Source organism: Drosophila subpulchrella, chromosome 3L, assembly GCF_014743375.2.
Source record: "Drosophila subpulchrella strain 33 F10 #4 breed RU33 chromosome 3L, RU_Dsub_v1.1 Primary Assembly, whole genome shotgun sequence".
NCBI lineage: Eukaryota > Metazoa > Arthropoda > Insecta > Diptera > Drosophilidae > Drosophila > Drosophila subpulchrella.
The window spans coordinates 25,825,890-25,838,396 of NC_050612.1; the positions used below are offsets into that span (position 1 = coordinate 25,825,890).

At 42.8% G+C, this 12,507-nt stretch overlaps 2 protein-coding genes across 2 annotated transcripts; both read right to left on the reverse strand.

Moving 5' to 3' along the window:
* Window positions 1-707: 707 nt before the first annotated feature.
* On the reverse strand, window positions 708-5,109 carry LOC119552532 (odorant receptor 74a). The gene is given in 6 exon segments (XM_037862151.1): window positions 708-775; window positions 778-851; window positions 853-1,152; window positions 1,154-1,201; window positions 1,203-1,331; window positions 5,060-5,109. Coding segments are annotated over 6 exon segments (669 nt in total).
* Window positions 5,110-9,929: 4,820 nt separating this feature from the next.
* LOC119554971 (transmembrane protein 209) lies at window positions 9,930-12,052 on the reverse strand. The gene is made up of 5 exons (XM_037866099.1): window positions 11,931-12,052; window positions 11,568-11,872; window positions 10,900-11,507; window positions 10,515-10,844; window positions 9,930-10,453 (listed from the first exon to the last, which is right to left on the reverse strand). Exons 1-5 carry the CDS (start codon window positions 11,951-11,953, stop codon window positions 10,091-10,093), a joined length of 1,629 nt encoding a protein of 542 aa, XP_037722027.1. The 5' UTR covers window positions 11,954-12,052; the 3' UTR covers window positions 9,930-10,090.
* Window positions 12,053-12,507: the final 455 nt, after the last annotated feature.

Below are 12,507 nucleotides of genomic sequence, written 5' to 3' on the forward strand. Positions count from 1 at the left end.
TGGCAACACAATTATGCAGGCAATCCATAACCCAGTTCATGGCATTGAATTCAGAAACGTGGAGTAGGAAAGGGCGCCCTGTATGATCTACTGTATTTAAAACAATATATTAACTATAGAAATCATCCAACATTTTCTGTTGGAATGGGAACCTAAAACTGCATCTCTAGATTCCATAACTTGAGTTTTTGGATCCCTATTTTAAAGTGTGATACCTCTATGAGTTTGTGGTTGAATTCTTAAATGTTCTGCACTCAAATTATGCCTCTTAAAGAGGGTCAAAACTTTAACACATTTTCATGTTCGATTTTTTCGTATTTCCTATGATTTTCGGAATGGGACCACAAAACTGCACTTCCAAATTTCATAACTTCATTTATTGTATCCCGATTTTAAGGTGTGATACCTCTATGAGTTTGTGGTTGAATTCTCTAATCTTTTTCATTCAAATTTTCCTTTTTCAAGAGGGTCAAAATTTTAACCAATTTTTATGTTAGATTTTTTCGTATTTCCAATGGCTTCCGGAATGGGAACCTAAAACTGGACTTGTAGATTTCATAACTGGAGTTATTGGACTCCGATTTTGAAGTGTGGTACCTCTATGAGCTTGTGGTTAAATTCTCTAGTAATCTACATTACAATTTTCTTTATTAAAGAAGAAAACCAAGAGTGGGGTAAGAAATAAAAATGAATTTCCTGTAAAAGCCTTAAAAAACAACCATCATAAGCCCACACATGGCATTTAGTTCCCCGAAGAGCATGCTAGTGATGATGAGCCCACCCAGAACTTGAGTTCCAGAAGCGGGATAAAGTACTGCAGTTGCGTGTTGTCAAAGGGACACACCTGCTTGAAGCATTTGTAGCTGACGGTAAATGACATTCTTCACAGGAACCAGTACGAAATTGAACAGGGCCAGAAGATAGACCGTTCAATTAAGGCGCGTGGCTATTAAATAGAGCTCCAGCTCCTGTGCTACGTAGATTTCCTCATAAAACCTCTGCAACAGGGCCCGAAAGCGATCCTTGGGCCAGGCAAACTGAAAGCAGCGTATCTGCATTTCCACCAGAATCAGATATGTGGGCATGCCCATCAGCAGGCTGTCCATATCCTGTCAAATTGCTATCAGGTAATGAAAGTCCACCTCGTTGGTCAAAAAAGCCCAGGAAAATCAGCACCCTATCCACGAAAACGGTCCAGCTAGTCCGCCTTCAGCGGCCAGGCTATGTGGTTCAGGATTCGGTATAGGAACACCGGCCTGGGCATGGGGGCCAACTTTCCGCAGGGAAGACGGGCCTGTTGCGATGGCACAACATGACTGCTCCACGTCCCACTGGATGGACTCCCATTTATATTCTAATTTTAATTGCCGCCGGCCTGATGAAATATTAAATTCATGACCCAATCATAAATTATTCAGTTTCATTTGCGTTTGTCAAAATAAAGCCGAAATCGAAACCAAAACCAAAAGCCAGTCACAAAACCAGACCCGTTGCTGATTTGCTTTCGATTTGGAATTCCAATCAAGTGCCAAAGTTTGGAGTTAATTAAGGGGTGATTATTCAAGCTGTTGGGGATGGGTTCTACTTTTAAATCAAACGGTGTCTAAAAAAATCATTTGGCAATACAAATTTCTCTTTATATGCTGAATTTAGTTTTAAATTGCTGATAGTTATCAGTTTAATTTAATAGTTTAATAAAATTAAATAATATTCAAGGTCGACAGCTAGTTGTCCTCTTAGAACTCCCCCCTGGACAAATATTATTTAAGATATGCTTAAATAACCCTGTAATTTAAAATAATAAATTAATTAATAACTCGCTGTACAAATATTATATAAGTTTACAATCACTTCACTTTAAAAAACCATATTCACTTTGAAAAGACTTAAATCTTATGGCTTCTAAAGAACATTTCGATAGTTTTAAAATTTTAAATGATGAAACATAGTTAGGATGAAATAGGATTGTAACTCATTTAAAAACCTATAGTAGGTATTAACAATGTTATTAAATTTTAAGAACTACCCTGTATATTAAGAAACACTCAATCAGCTTATTGGAGTTTATTTAGATGAATATATTTATCTGCTTAGAAATCATATATTGATTGATTATAAAGCATTTATTTAAAGACTCATTGAAAATTCCAACGCCTTGCACCACTTTAAAGCGAAATCATTCTCCTAATCCACTTGCTTCATTGCTTTTTCCTCTCGACGGACGACCGCAAACAATCATTTTTATGATTATGCTAAAATAACACGGACATAATTCCAATAAAAACGAAATTGCCCTGACACACTGACTGACAGCTCGGCCTTTGTGCGCCAGGTGAGCACCAGGCAGGATATCCAAGGCTCCAGGACTACCCAGAATTAGGGGGCAGGAGAAGAGGATACTCCCTCGAAGTATGCACCTGGGAGCAGCTGTCCATGTGTGGGTATGCCCCGGATCCTGGCCATATCAAAGGACGACCGAAAGGGCGTCGGAGCAGAGCAAATTCAATTCACTACTGTTGATTCTCCGCCCGTTGTTGTTCTTTTTGTTTGATAAAAGGATGAAAGGCTGAGGAAAGGCCAAACAACAGGAACGAAAAAAGAAAACCCCAAATAATATTAATATGCAAATTGAGTTTTTTAGTTGAGTGATCTAAGCGGATAACCGAGGGCCAAGTCAAGGCGAACGCCAGTCTCAAGGGACCGACGACGAAGGATTCAGATGCGGATTCGAGTCCGGGTTGCGAACACGGATGGGGAGTCTCTCTTTGGGGCATTTTGTTTTTTGCTTTATTGATTGCCGGCGGGACGGCTCACGTATATATCTGGAGCACCAGTCGGTTTAAATGCGAGTTTCGAATCAATTGAAATCATATTTTATTAAACGTTTACGGGGCCATTTCCCACAGCCGCCGCGGGTGTACGAATCTGCGAAAATATTTACCAGAAGTCACACTCACACTCCAACCATGCCAAAGAAGTAACCGCCGGCAGGGACGAACGCTTCAAATATAAACACATAAAAAACATTATACGTACGGGTACACATAAATCCGTATCTGTATCTGCAGCTGTATCCGTATCCGCAGCTGTGTGGACCGTGGGCAAACTCTGGGTTATGGAATTCTGCTGATTCGCCCGCTTCGATTTTTTGCGTGAAAACAAATTCCAAAAGAAATTGAAAACATCCAGACGCAGATTGAAAGCAAACGAGCAGCGATGGACGATGGCAAACAGAGAGACCTGCGAAAAGGCACGAACTGTCTGGGAAAAACCGCCCGAGGGATTGGCCAAATGTCACGCAACTTTCTGGCATATCTCGCGATTCCCGATTCTCGATTCTCGTTTTCCAACTCCAAAAATTCACAGCTACAGAATGGTGTTCAAACGGAAAGGCAAACCAAGACCAATGCCCCTGCCGCCAATTGATTTATAATTACGCGCACCAGCAAGGACGACCGGAAGTGGGCCAACAAAAGCCGTTTTGGCGGATTTGCTCAATTAGCCAGCTCAGACATGAAACCGAAACCGAAACTGAGACCCAAAAGATCCAGAGGTTCCGATTGGTTTGCCTACTGGGAGATACACTGAGAATATACTCGAAATAAAAGCTTAAATAATATAAAATATTTAAAATGTTTTGAGTTATTTCTGTAGTTCTGTAATTTCAATGTAAACTTTTAAAATAGGGAAAAATAATTTTCAAAAAAGTTTTCAGCACGAAATTACTTATAAGATGACCATAACATATTTTATTTTGAAAACATTAACCAAGAAAATTTTTAAAATTCAGTGTTCTTATTTCTGTGTCCCTTTAATTTTTGTTTATATTTTTTAAATAAGAAAAAACTATACTTAGGGCAGTTTTCAACCTGCAAAGCCGCCTCCGCCTTTTCCTTTTTTGATTTAAATTAAGCTGCGCCTTCTTTGATTTTCAACGTTCCCTTCAACCTGTGGCACACGCGGCGTATGAGTGACCAGAAATTCTGCTTTTCACGAAAATCACCGCTTGTCCACCCACTATGTAAAATACATATATGCAAATTGGTTTATTTTCATATGGCAGGGAAGCCTAAGGCTCAACGGACCTCCGCACGTGTGTCCTCAGCATCGGCATCAGTCTGATAAATAAAAAATCACAGGAAGGTAAAACAAAATATGATGATGTAGTTGGGGGATTGGTGGTGGCCATTGTCTAGACATAATTGGGAAACAGCTCCGAGATCTGGTCAGTGGAACAAAGGAAGGTATTTACTTTCCAAAAATTCTTTGAATTACACAGGTCTGTGCTGAAGTCATTAAATTTAATGAAAATGGTCTTAATTTCATAAAGCTTACAAGCATATACCAAGTAATTCCTAGAAAATCAGATATTTAACAGAAGCTTTTGGGAAACTGGTATGATTATAAATTTTACTGAATTTCATAAAAGGATTGACTTATTCTGCTTAAGGTCCCTTTAAATTTTATTGATCTAGAGCCTGATTTCCAAAAACTATTTATAATATTTTTTTTCCATTGAAAAAACGATTTTAAATTCCTTTTCTTAATGATTTTTCAGAAAGGGTTGGCCTCTTTCCGCCTTAAAATCTTTTATATTCATCTCAAGTATACGCCCTTAAAAATTATTCGTCATGGTCTTTAAGCAATAACAAGATGTGTTTGAATAAATGCTTCACCACTTCAGCTCGATATATTTTATATTCATATCAAATAAACGCAGTGATTTCCTATTTAGGGCATGATTTCCACATTATTAAAGAAACATAAGCGAAGTCACTTGAAGTATGTAAACGGGAAACGAAAAACAGAGTAAAAAAGGGAAAATTAAGGGGAATATAAACCGACAGTCGAGCAAACTCTTTTCCAAGAACCCCTGAATAATTAAAATGTCTATGGCAACGCACATCCCATCCCGCATTTGAGGAGAGACACACAGCCATGATGATCCGATTGAAATGCGGATGGGGCCAAGAAAGCTGCAAATCGAACACGCAGGTTTACATGCGCCTAATCCCGTTGTCAGCCGGATGGCCCTAGGCAACTGACTCCGATGCCATACCCCCTATTTCCACCTTCAAGGTCCTGTTCCTGGCGAAAGGCCTCAAGCATGTCCGTTATTTTGTTTACAAGAAAACATAAATCTCGGCTACTGCGGCCGGAGTATGTGGAGCATGGTATGTCTGTGTGCGGTCGAAAGGATTGCCGCTGCCGTGTGAAATGGAACATATCATCACATCCCCAGTCCACACATGTGCGGGCTTACGGGTTAGCCTCATCCCACCATCTCTGGCCACCCACCAAAAAAAAGGACCCAGCATGAGTGCCTTGGGTTCGGGATCCGGTGGGTGAGTTGGTGGGTTGTTGGGTGGATGGGTTGGTGGGCTGGTTGGTTGGTTGGGTGGCAAAAGCTTTGGTTTGCACGCGTCAACTGTAAAATCCTTTTGACATGCAGCCGGCTACTCTTTGGTCCGAAACTGGCCATAAAAAATGGGCTTTGCAAGCTGGGAATCCAATTATGAAGAATTTTAAACTATGTAGCGTGAACAGGACACTTAAAGTGGGCAAAAAGGGAAACCGAGCCAAAGCCAGGTTATTAGCGGATGTAGCCGTTTGTATATCCCGGAGTGGGCGATTGAGTGTGTGGTGTGTGTCTGTGTGGGCAAGTTATTAAAAGGAAGCAAGTTCTGACAGGTCACAATCAGTCAAGGGCTCCCAGCTGAGCTCCTCCACCGAACGTCTCACTGTATATAAAAATTGACGTGAAATTTATACGGCATTCCCGGGTTTTCGGGTTTGCCAGTTGAAGAAAAAATATAGCAACAATCCATAAAGTAAATGTAGCATTTAAACAAACAAACCAGGCGACATCAGAGTTAGAAGGGGGGGGCTGGAGGATCCCAATCCCGACCAGGAGCTGTGACAAAACACTGGAAGGGAAGCCAAAACTGACAGTGACAACTGGCTGGAGTGACGGGGAGCACAAGGAGCAGCGTTGATGATGCTGCTGCCCCATCCCCGAGTGGTAGGAAAAAATTGACATAAGCGGATATGTTACCCAGCGCCTTTCCGGAGCGTGTTGGGGCGTTCCTTTTTTTGGGATGTGTGTGGGAAAGTGGGCGTGGCACTGCCCCACATAGGCGGCGGCTGCATGAGCAGTGAGCAGATAAATTAATGCGATTTTTCATGTTGCATGCTTGAGTTTGATTTATGCAATTATATGTCTCTATATGTGGGTGCCGGAGCATGTGTAGCCGTATCCCCGGACTGCGTGAGTGCGGGTGACAGACAACTTTTGTCAAATACGTCTAAAAGCAGTCATTTTTTATATTTGATATAAAGCGGAAATGCTAAGAACATTTCCGGTTCGTTACCCACGCGCGATGTGAGCTTAGTGAAATAAGTTGCCGTACAGGGAATACCCTTTAAATTGGTCGGGGGAACATGTTATGGTGCCAAATATTTATACAATATAAAATACATTTTATATATGGCTTGGCTAAAGAAGCATTTTATGTTTGAATATTTTTTTTTTGATCTTTAAATTCACTATTTAAATGAATTTAAGATATTGTATTTCCTGAGACTAAGAAATTTGAAAGTATTCCGGTTAAAATTATAGACTTTTCTAACATTAGTTTATTAAATAAAGGCTTAATATTAATTGTTATGTTAAATAAGTTTAAAAAAAAGGTAAATCAAAATCAGAATTTTGAATATAAAGTACAAACTTATTCCCCAAGGACTTTGTTTAAAGAGGTTATCGAGCTCTACAATATTTTAAATATATCTAAATCAAAAAAAAACTTGATAAATTACAAACTTATTAAGAGTTATAAACTATTAAGTTACTTTATTCCTCTTTACATTTTCGACCCATGGGCTTTTTACTTTACTCCACATAAGGAAGTAACAATTAAGGGTATTGCATCAACAATCGAGTCTGGAGTAGAGAGTCTGGCCCATGTTAATTTGTCATGATGCCACTTGCTTACTAGTTCTGCTTGTGGTCCACTCATCCGCCGGACAGCCAGGAATACTCGTGCTGCATACGGAAATTACACAACAAATGGACTTTGGAAGCTGGTACTGGTACTCCTCTTCGTGCTGCGTGCTCCGGGAATCAGGAGAACAACCTGAAATCTGGTCAAATCCGATTAAATGCAAATGGCCCCGCAGCCCCCAATGCACGAATGTATGTATGCACACACATCCATAGCGCAGATTAGTTGCGTAAGTTATCAGTGGGGAGTTAAAGGAGTAAAGGAGGAGGAGGAGGAGGAGGAGGTGGCCTAGGTGGCACAGGTGGCACCAGATTTGAGTGGTTGCTCTGCAGCAATCGTCAGTCAGGCAAACACTGCAGCGATTCCCAGTGGCCAAGCGGTTATACGACTAATTAATATTTCAATGGCCGATCCGGTTGCATGTCTCTGCGAGGCTTTAAGCCATATCCAGTGGAAGTTTGAAAACTGCTGCTGCCAAATAGCTGAATAGTAGAATAGCTGAGCATGGCAACTCATTTCGGCCATTAATGGCCGATGGTTTGTGGAGTAAAAAGGCGAGAGTCGGTGGTCGGGAGTCGTGAGTCGCCGTTTCAAAAGGAAATGACAGCCATTTCCATTTTTAGCTCCGCTTGGGAAAGCTAGCAACTGGCGCGCCGGCAAGGAGCTCTCTTTAAACTGGAGCTACACAAATTGCTTGCTTAAAAACATGCGCTAACAAAAAAAAAAATTCCCAGCCAACATCCTCGCATCCCCAGTATTTGAACATTGTCGCAAGGCATCAGCATCAGAATTTTATGTAGCGCGTTTCCCTGCTACCCCAAAAAAGAAAAGGCCACTAGACGACGGGGAAAATAAAAACGCCACTTCCGTTTTATTTGCGCAAAATTAAATAAACCGAAATATGGCTGACCATATTGGCGCATAATGGGCAAAAATATTTTTTTCATTAATGTCCCATGCCCCAGCGGAGTAGATGGCAAAATAAATAAATAAGCGGAGCCAAAAAGGAAAGCCGAAAAGTAAAAGCTCCGGTCTGCGACCAGCTTATTGTGTGTCAATATTTGGTTGACCGGGCCAACGGATCCAGTTTGGTGGCTAAGTGAGTGCCTGGCCAACATCATGCGGAGGTGGAATAATAAAATCATTTTAATAGTTTCACTGCCCGCAGTTTGATCGGGCTTTATGGGGCTCAATGAAATTAAAATGAGGAGTGGCTCCTTTAATGTTGTCCACATTCTTTTATATCACAAATGCGTTTAAATTCCCGGACTTTGATCTCATTTAAATACGTGTTTTACGGATCTAGAAAATGGAACAGTTTAATTTTTCAAACCATTTAATATTTAAGAATTCGTGCAAGCTTATGTAAATACAAAGCCTCCAAAAGTCGGCTTAAAAAATCATTTTAATCTTACAAACAAAAAAATGTATTTAATTGATATTTAAAAAATGTAATATATTGTTTGAATATATTTGGGATTTTCCGTAAAAACTAAAAAATACCCTTTCTAGAGCTTGACGATAAGGTAATTCTTAGGAAAAGCTGTGAACAATCTTTTAATCAGAATTTCTACATACAAAAATAATATACTTATATGCTGCTATATATGTTATAGCTTTAAAATGTTAAAAACTTACTATATAAAATAGTATAGTCATTGAATTTTCAACACCTCTCGTAATTTCCCTTTCATCAGCTGACAAGTGTCCCACTCAGGCTACTCCTCCCACCAGACGTCCTCATCTGAAGGATAGTTAAGCTGCTTCAAAGCGATATTAGATGAAAATTTGTGTAAGCCGTAAAGAAAAAGCCCATTGAACCAGAGTGTGAGACGATTGCCAATCGAATTTAATGCGCATTTCTTTTTAAAGTGCCAACAGCTGGGGACACACACACAATCCCCCCAGCCAGCCAAGAAGGCTTCTTTTGTCAACAGCAGGGTATAAGGAGGAGAATCCACCCGAATCCCAGGCAGCACCCACTCGGGAGCAACCCAGCGAGCCGCACTAATCAACACAATTACGGAGCAGTCGAAGGAAAACTTTTCTAATTGGATATGAAGACGCGCACATGCGTTTCTTTAAAGGAATTTCACTCCATCTGCCGAGGGTCCAAATATTGTTATAAGAAAATGGCTCGAGACAAGCATCTCGGCTCCGCGCCGCTCCAAGTTCCAAGATCCAACTCCAATTCCCATTTTAGGCATCGCATCTCCGCCGGCTGAAATGCTTTGACAAATTATTTTTAAGCCAATTTACAACTTGAGAAAAAGTATCAGGAAAACATATCACACCACACACACAGGGGCGTTAAGTTGGGTGGCTGGGGGTTGGGTGTTTGTGTAGGTAAAGCAAATATAATGCGAGGGATAAAAGTGTAAAGTTGACAACCCAGGCACATTACTCACCCGAGGTGCCAGCCATCCGGCCATCGGGGAGCAGGGGTAGCATTAAAATAACCAGCCAACCGATTCAACGTCAAGCTAGAGCCCTGAAATGAGCATGGCCAAGAGAAATGGTAATGCGGCTGGTCGAGAGGGCCCATCATGCCAGCCAGCTCCTCTCCGGTAGTGCCGGCACTTCCTTGAGGGCCTGTGTTTGCGACTCCTTCATTTCGCACTACTTTGGAGCATTTTCTCAATGTCTCTCACTCGACAAAATGTCGACAGCGTCGGCGGAAACCATTAATTTTGTCACTTTCGGAAGTGTAAAGTGGCGAGCATGTGGGAGTCGCAGGCCGGGCCATTGACCAGGTCACCCAACTGGCCGAGCAATAGTGAGAATCATGAAAGGGCAATTAAAGCCGGGCACCTGTGCACACCCGTCCACGAGTCTATCTTGCCGCCTGACTTTCAAACAAGTTAATTGCACAGACCGCAGGCCGCATGACACCTGATAACCGCGAAACCACAACAGTCGTATGCCAACTTAATAATTACAAATGCATAATTTAATAGTAACGAATGATGATGAATACCTGATGGCACCACACGATAGTCGAGTCAGGGAAAGATGCTTAGAAATAACGAGTGTTTAGAGGTGGGGGTTGTATAAGTAGTTATAGCCAGTTATCCCGATTAGCGGCCAGCTCAGTCTTCAATGACGCACATAATGTTGATGCCGCTCTTGCCCAGATTGACGCACTCTAGCGCTGATTCCTGCTGCTGGCGCATGTAGATCAGGAACTGAATGATCACGTAGAACAGGTTGTTCCTGTCGTACACGCAATTGTGCAGCTCCTTGTCGCTGATAAAGTTGAACTTGGGATTGAGCTGGTTGCTGGTGGTCAAAATGGCGCAGTGAGCCTTGTTATGCACGGCGTTCACCACGTCTTTGGTGGAGCGCTTCTCGTCGCGGATGAGCACGTAGCGGGAATGGAAGGGTCGCCCGCCGCCCTGCGGCAACGGCATCAGTTGGCTATCCAAGTACACGCAGAACAAATGGAACAATATCTGGGGAATAAATACGAGATGTAAGAAAAACGAAAGCAACTTCATAACTGGCATTTCTTACAGCTGCATCGGTGGGCAAGTGCTCGCCCCACTCCTGACCATTGTGCGCCTTGCCTGAGTTCCAGCGGTAGTCGGCTATGCAGGAACCCTGTGCCAGTTCCTTAATGCGTTGCACCAGGTACTCCTGGTTGCTGAAGGTGTCCAGGAACGGCAAAAGCATGGGCAGCATGGGAGCACAGGTCTGCACGAACTGCTGGTTCTCTGCTGTCTTCCGCAGTCTCTCCAAACTTACAGCACCTATCTTAAGGTCAATCAGACCCCGCTGTCTGAACACATCGTCCACATTGTTGATCTCCTTCACCAAACGCTGCAGTATGGTGGTGGAAATCCACTGTAGAAAGATTACAATTTAGTAATTTGTAGGGAAGCTCGAGCAGACTGCTTACAAATCTCAGGTTGGCCACGTATTGCGACAGTTTGTCAGTGGAGATGCGTTTGATGACCTCCGAATTGCTGTCCCTGAACTGGAAGCCACCAAACTCCTCAATAGATGTTGGAGCGTTCTCTGTGGAAACAGCCGGTGCGGGCGACAACTGGTAGATGGTGGTTTTCAGCATGTAGGCCGCATTGTTACAGTAGTTCCAGAAGGAGTTGGCCGAGCCCATGCTCTGGACATTGGGTGCCTCAGAGCTGTCGACCATGCTGCGCTCGCGTTCCGCCTGTTTCATCAGAGCGGGCAACTTTCGGATATCGGTGATGAAGTCATCCCGGCGAACCTCTGCATAGGGGGACATGTAGGTGGACTCGTTGCTTAGGTTGCTGGCATTCAGCGAGTTGTTCTGCACCATCGAGGAGTTGTATGAAGTGTTCTGGTTCGTCTGCTGGGGAGTCCTTGTGGGACTGGGACTGCGGCGCATGGATTGCGAGCCCCAGCAGGAGTCCTCGAAGGAGGAGTGCCAGTTGATGATGGGTATGTCGTCCTCCACATCGGTGTCGGGATCGTAGCTGCGTGGTTTCGTCACAGCACGGGCGCAGACTGTCCTAAAGGAGTTGTCTAGGGGAAATGCGGGGATTAGATGGTTAGGTATGCTTTGATTTCCTGGGCCATCCTTACCTTCCTTGCCGTCCAGCAGGCACTTCTGGGTGTCGGTTCCTATCACCTGGTCGCCGCCAAACCATAACCACAAATACTTGCCAAAGCAGGCCACGGCACTCAGGGCTATCAAGGCGGTAATGGTGCACTCCGCCAGGAACCAGTACGTCCGGTAGGCGGATCGACATACCTGGCAGATGTCGAAGAGGAGCACCGACAGGAGCACCACATTTATGGAGCACCACTTGAGGTAATATCTCGCCTGGGCGCCTCTTAATCGCAAGTCCAGGCTGCGCTGCACCACCGGATTTTTGGTCAACGGCGAGCTGTTGAAATTCGATGGTTAGTTTTTCAAGTACTAATTTAGTTTTCCAAGGGACCTACCAATTGCTCCTGGTGAAATTCATTTTCTTTTTTAAGTTTTTAAAGAATTATTTTAGGAAATGGGCGAAAATGCCGGGAAATTGGCGCCTGGAGAATAAAATACCGTCCGCCGCCTATGAAATAAATACCTTTTGTTTTATTTTAAAAATACCAAAAATACACAAAAAACGTAAGAAAACGTAAGTGTCGGCAAAACGTAAGTGTCAGTAAAAAAGGGAGATGCAAGATTGGAACGTGGTGTCAACAAAACGTAAGGCAACGTAAGTGTCAGTAAAAAAGGGAGACAGCCTCAGCGTAAGTGTCAGTGAAAAAGGGAGATGGAAGATGCGAAGAGCGAGAGAAGGAAATGGCGAAAATGCCGGGAAATTGGCGCCTGGAGCTGAGTGTGACCGGAGAATAAAATACCGTCCGTCTATGAAATAAATACCTTTTGTTTTATTTAAAAAATACGAAAAATACACCATTTAAAATTAATTTTTTTTGTCAGGTAGGTGGCGCTTTGCATGCTGTGTAGAAAAGTAGTGTAAAATGCATGTTAAACGATGTAGATATTTCTTTGAGCAGTGTTGCAGTTCTA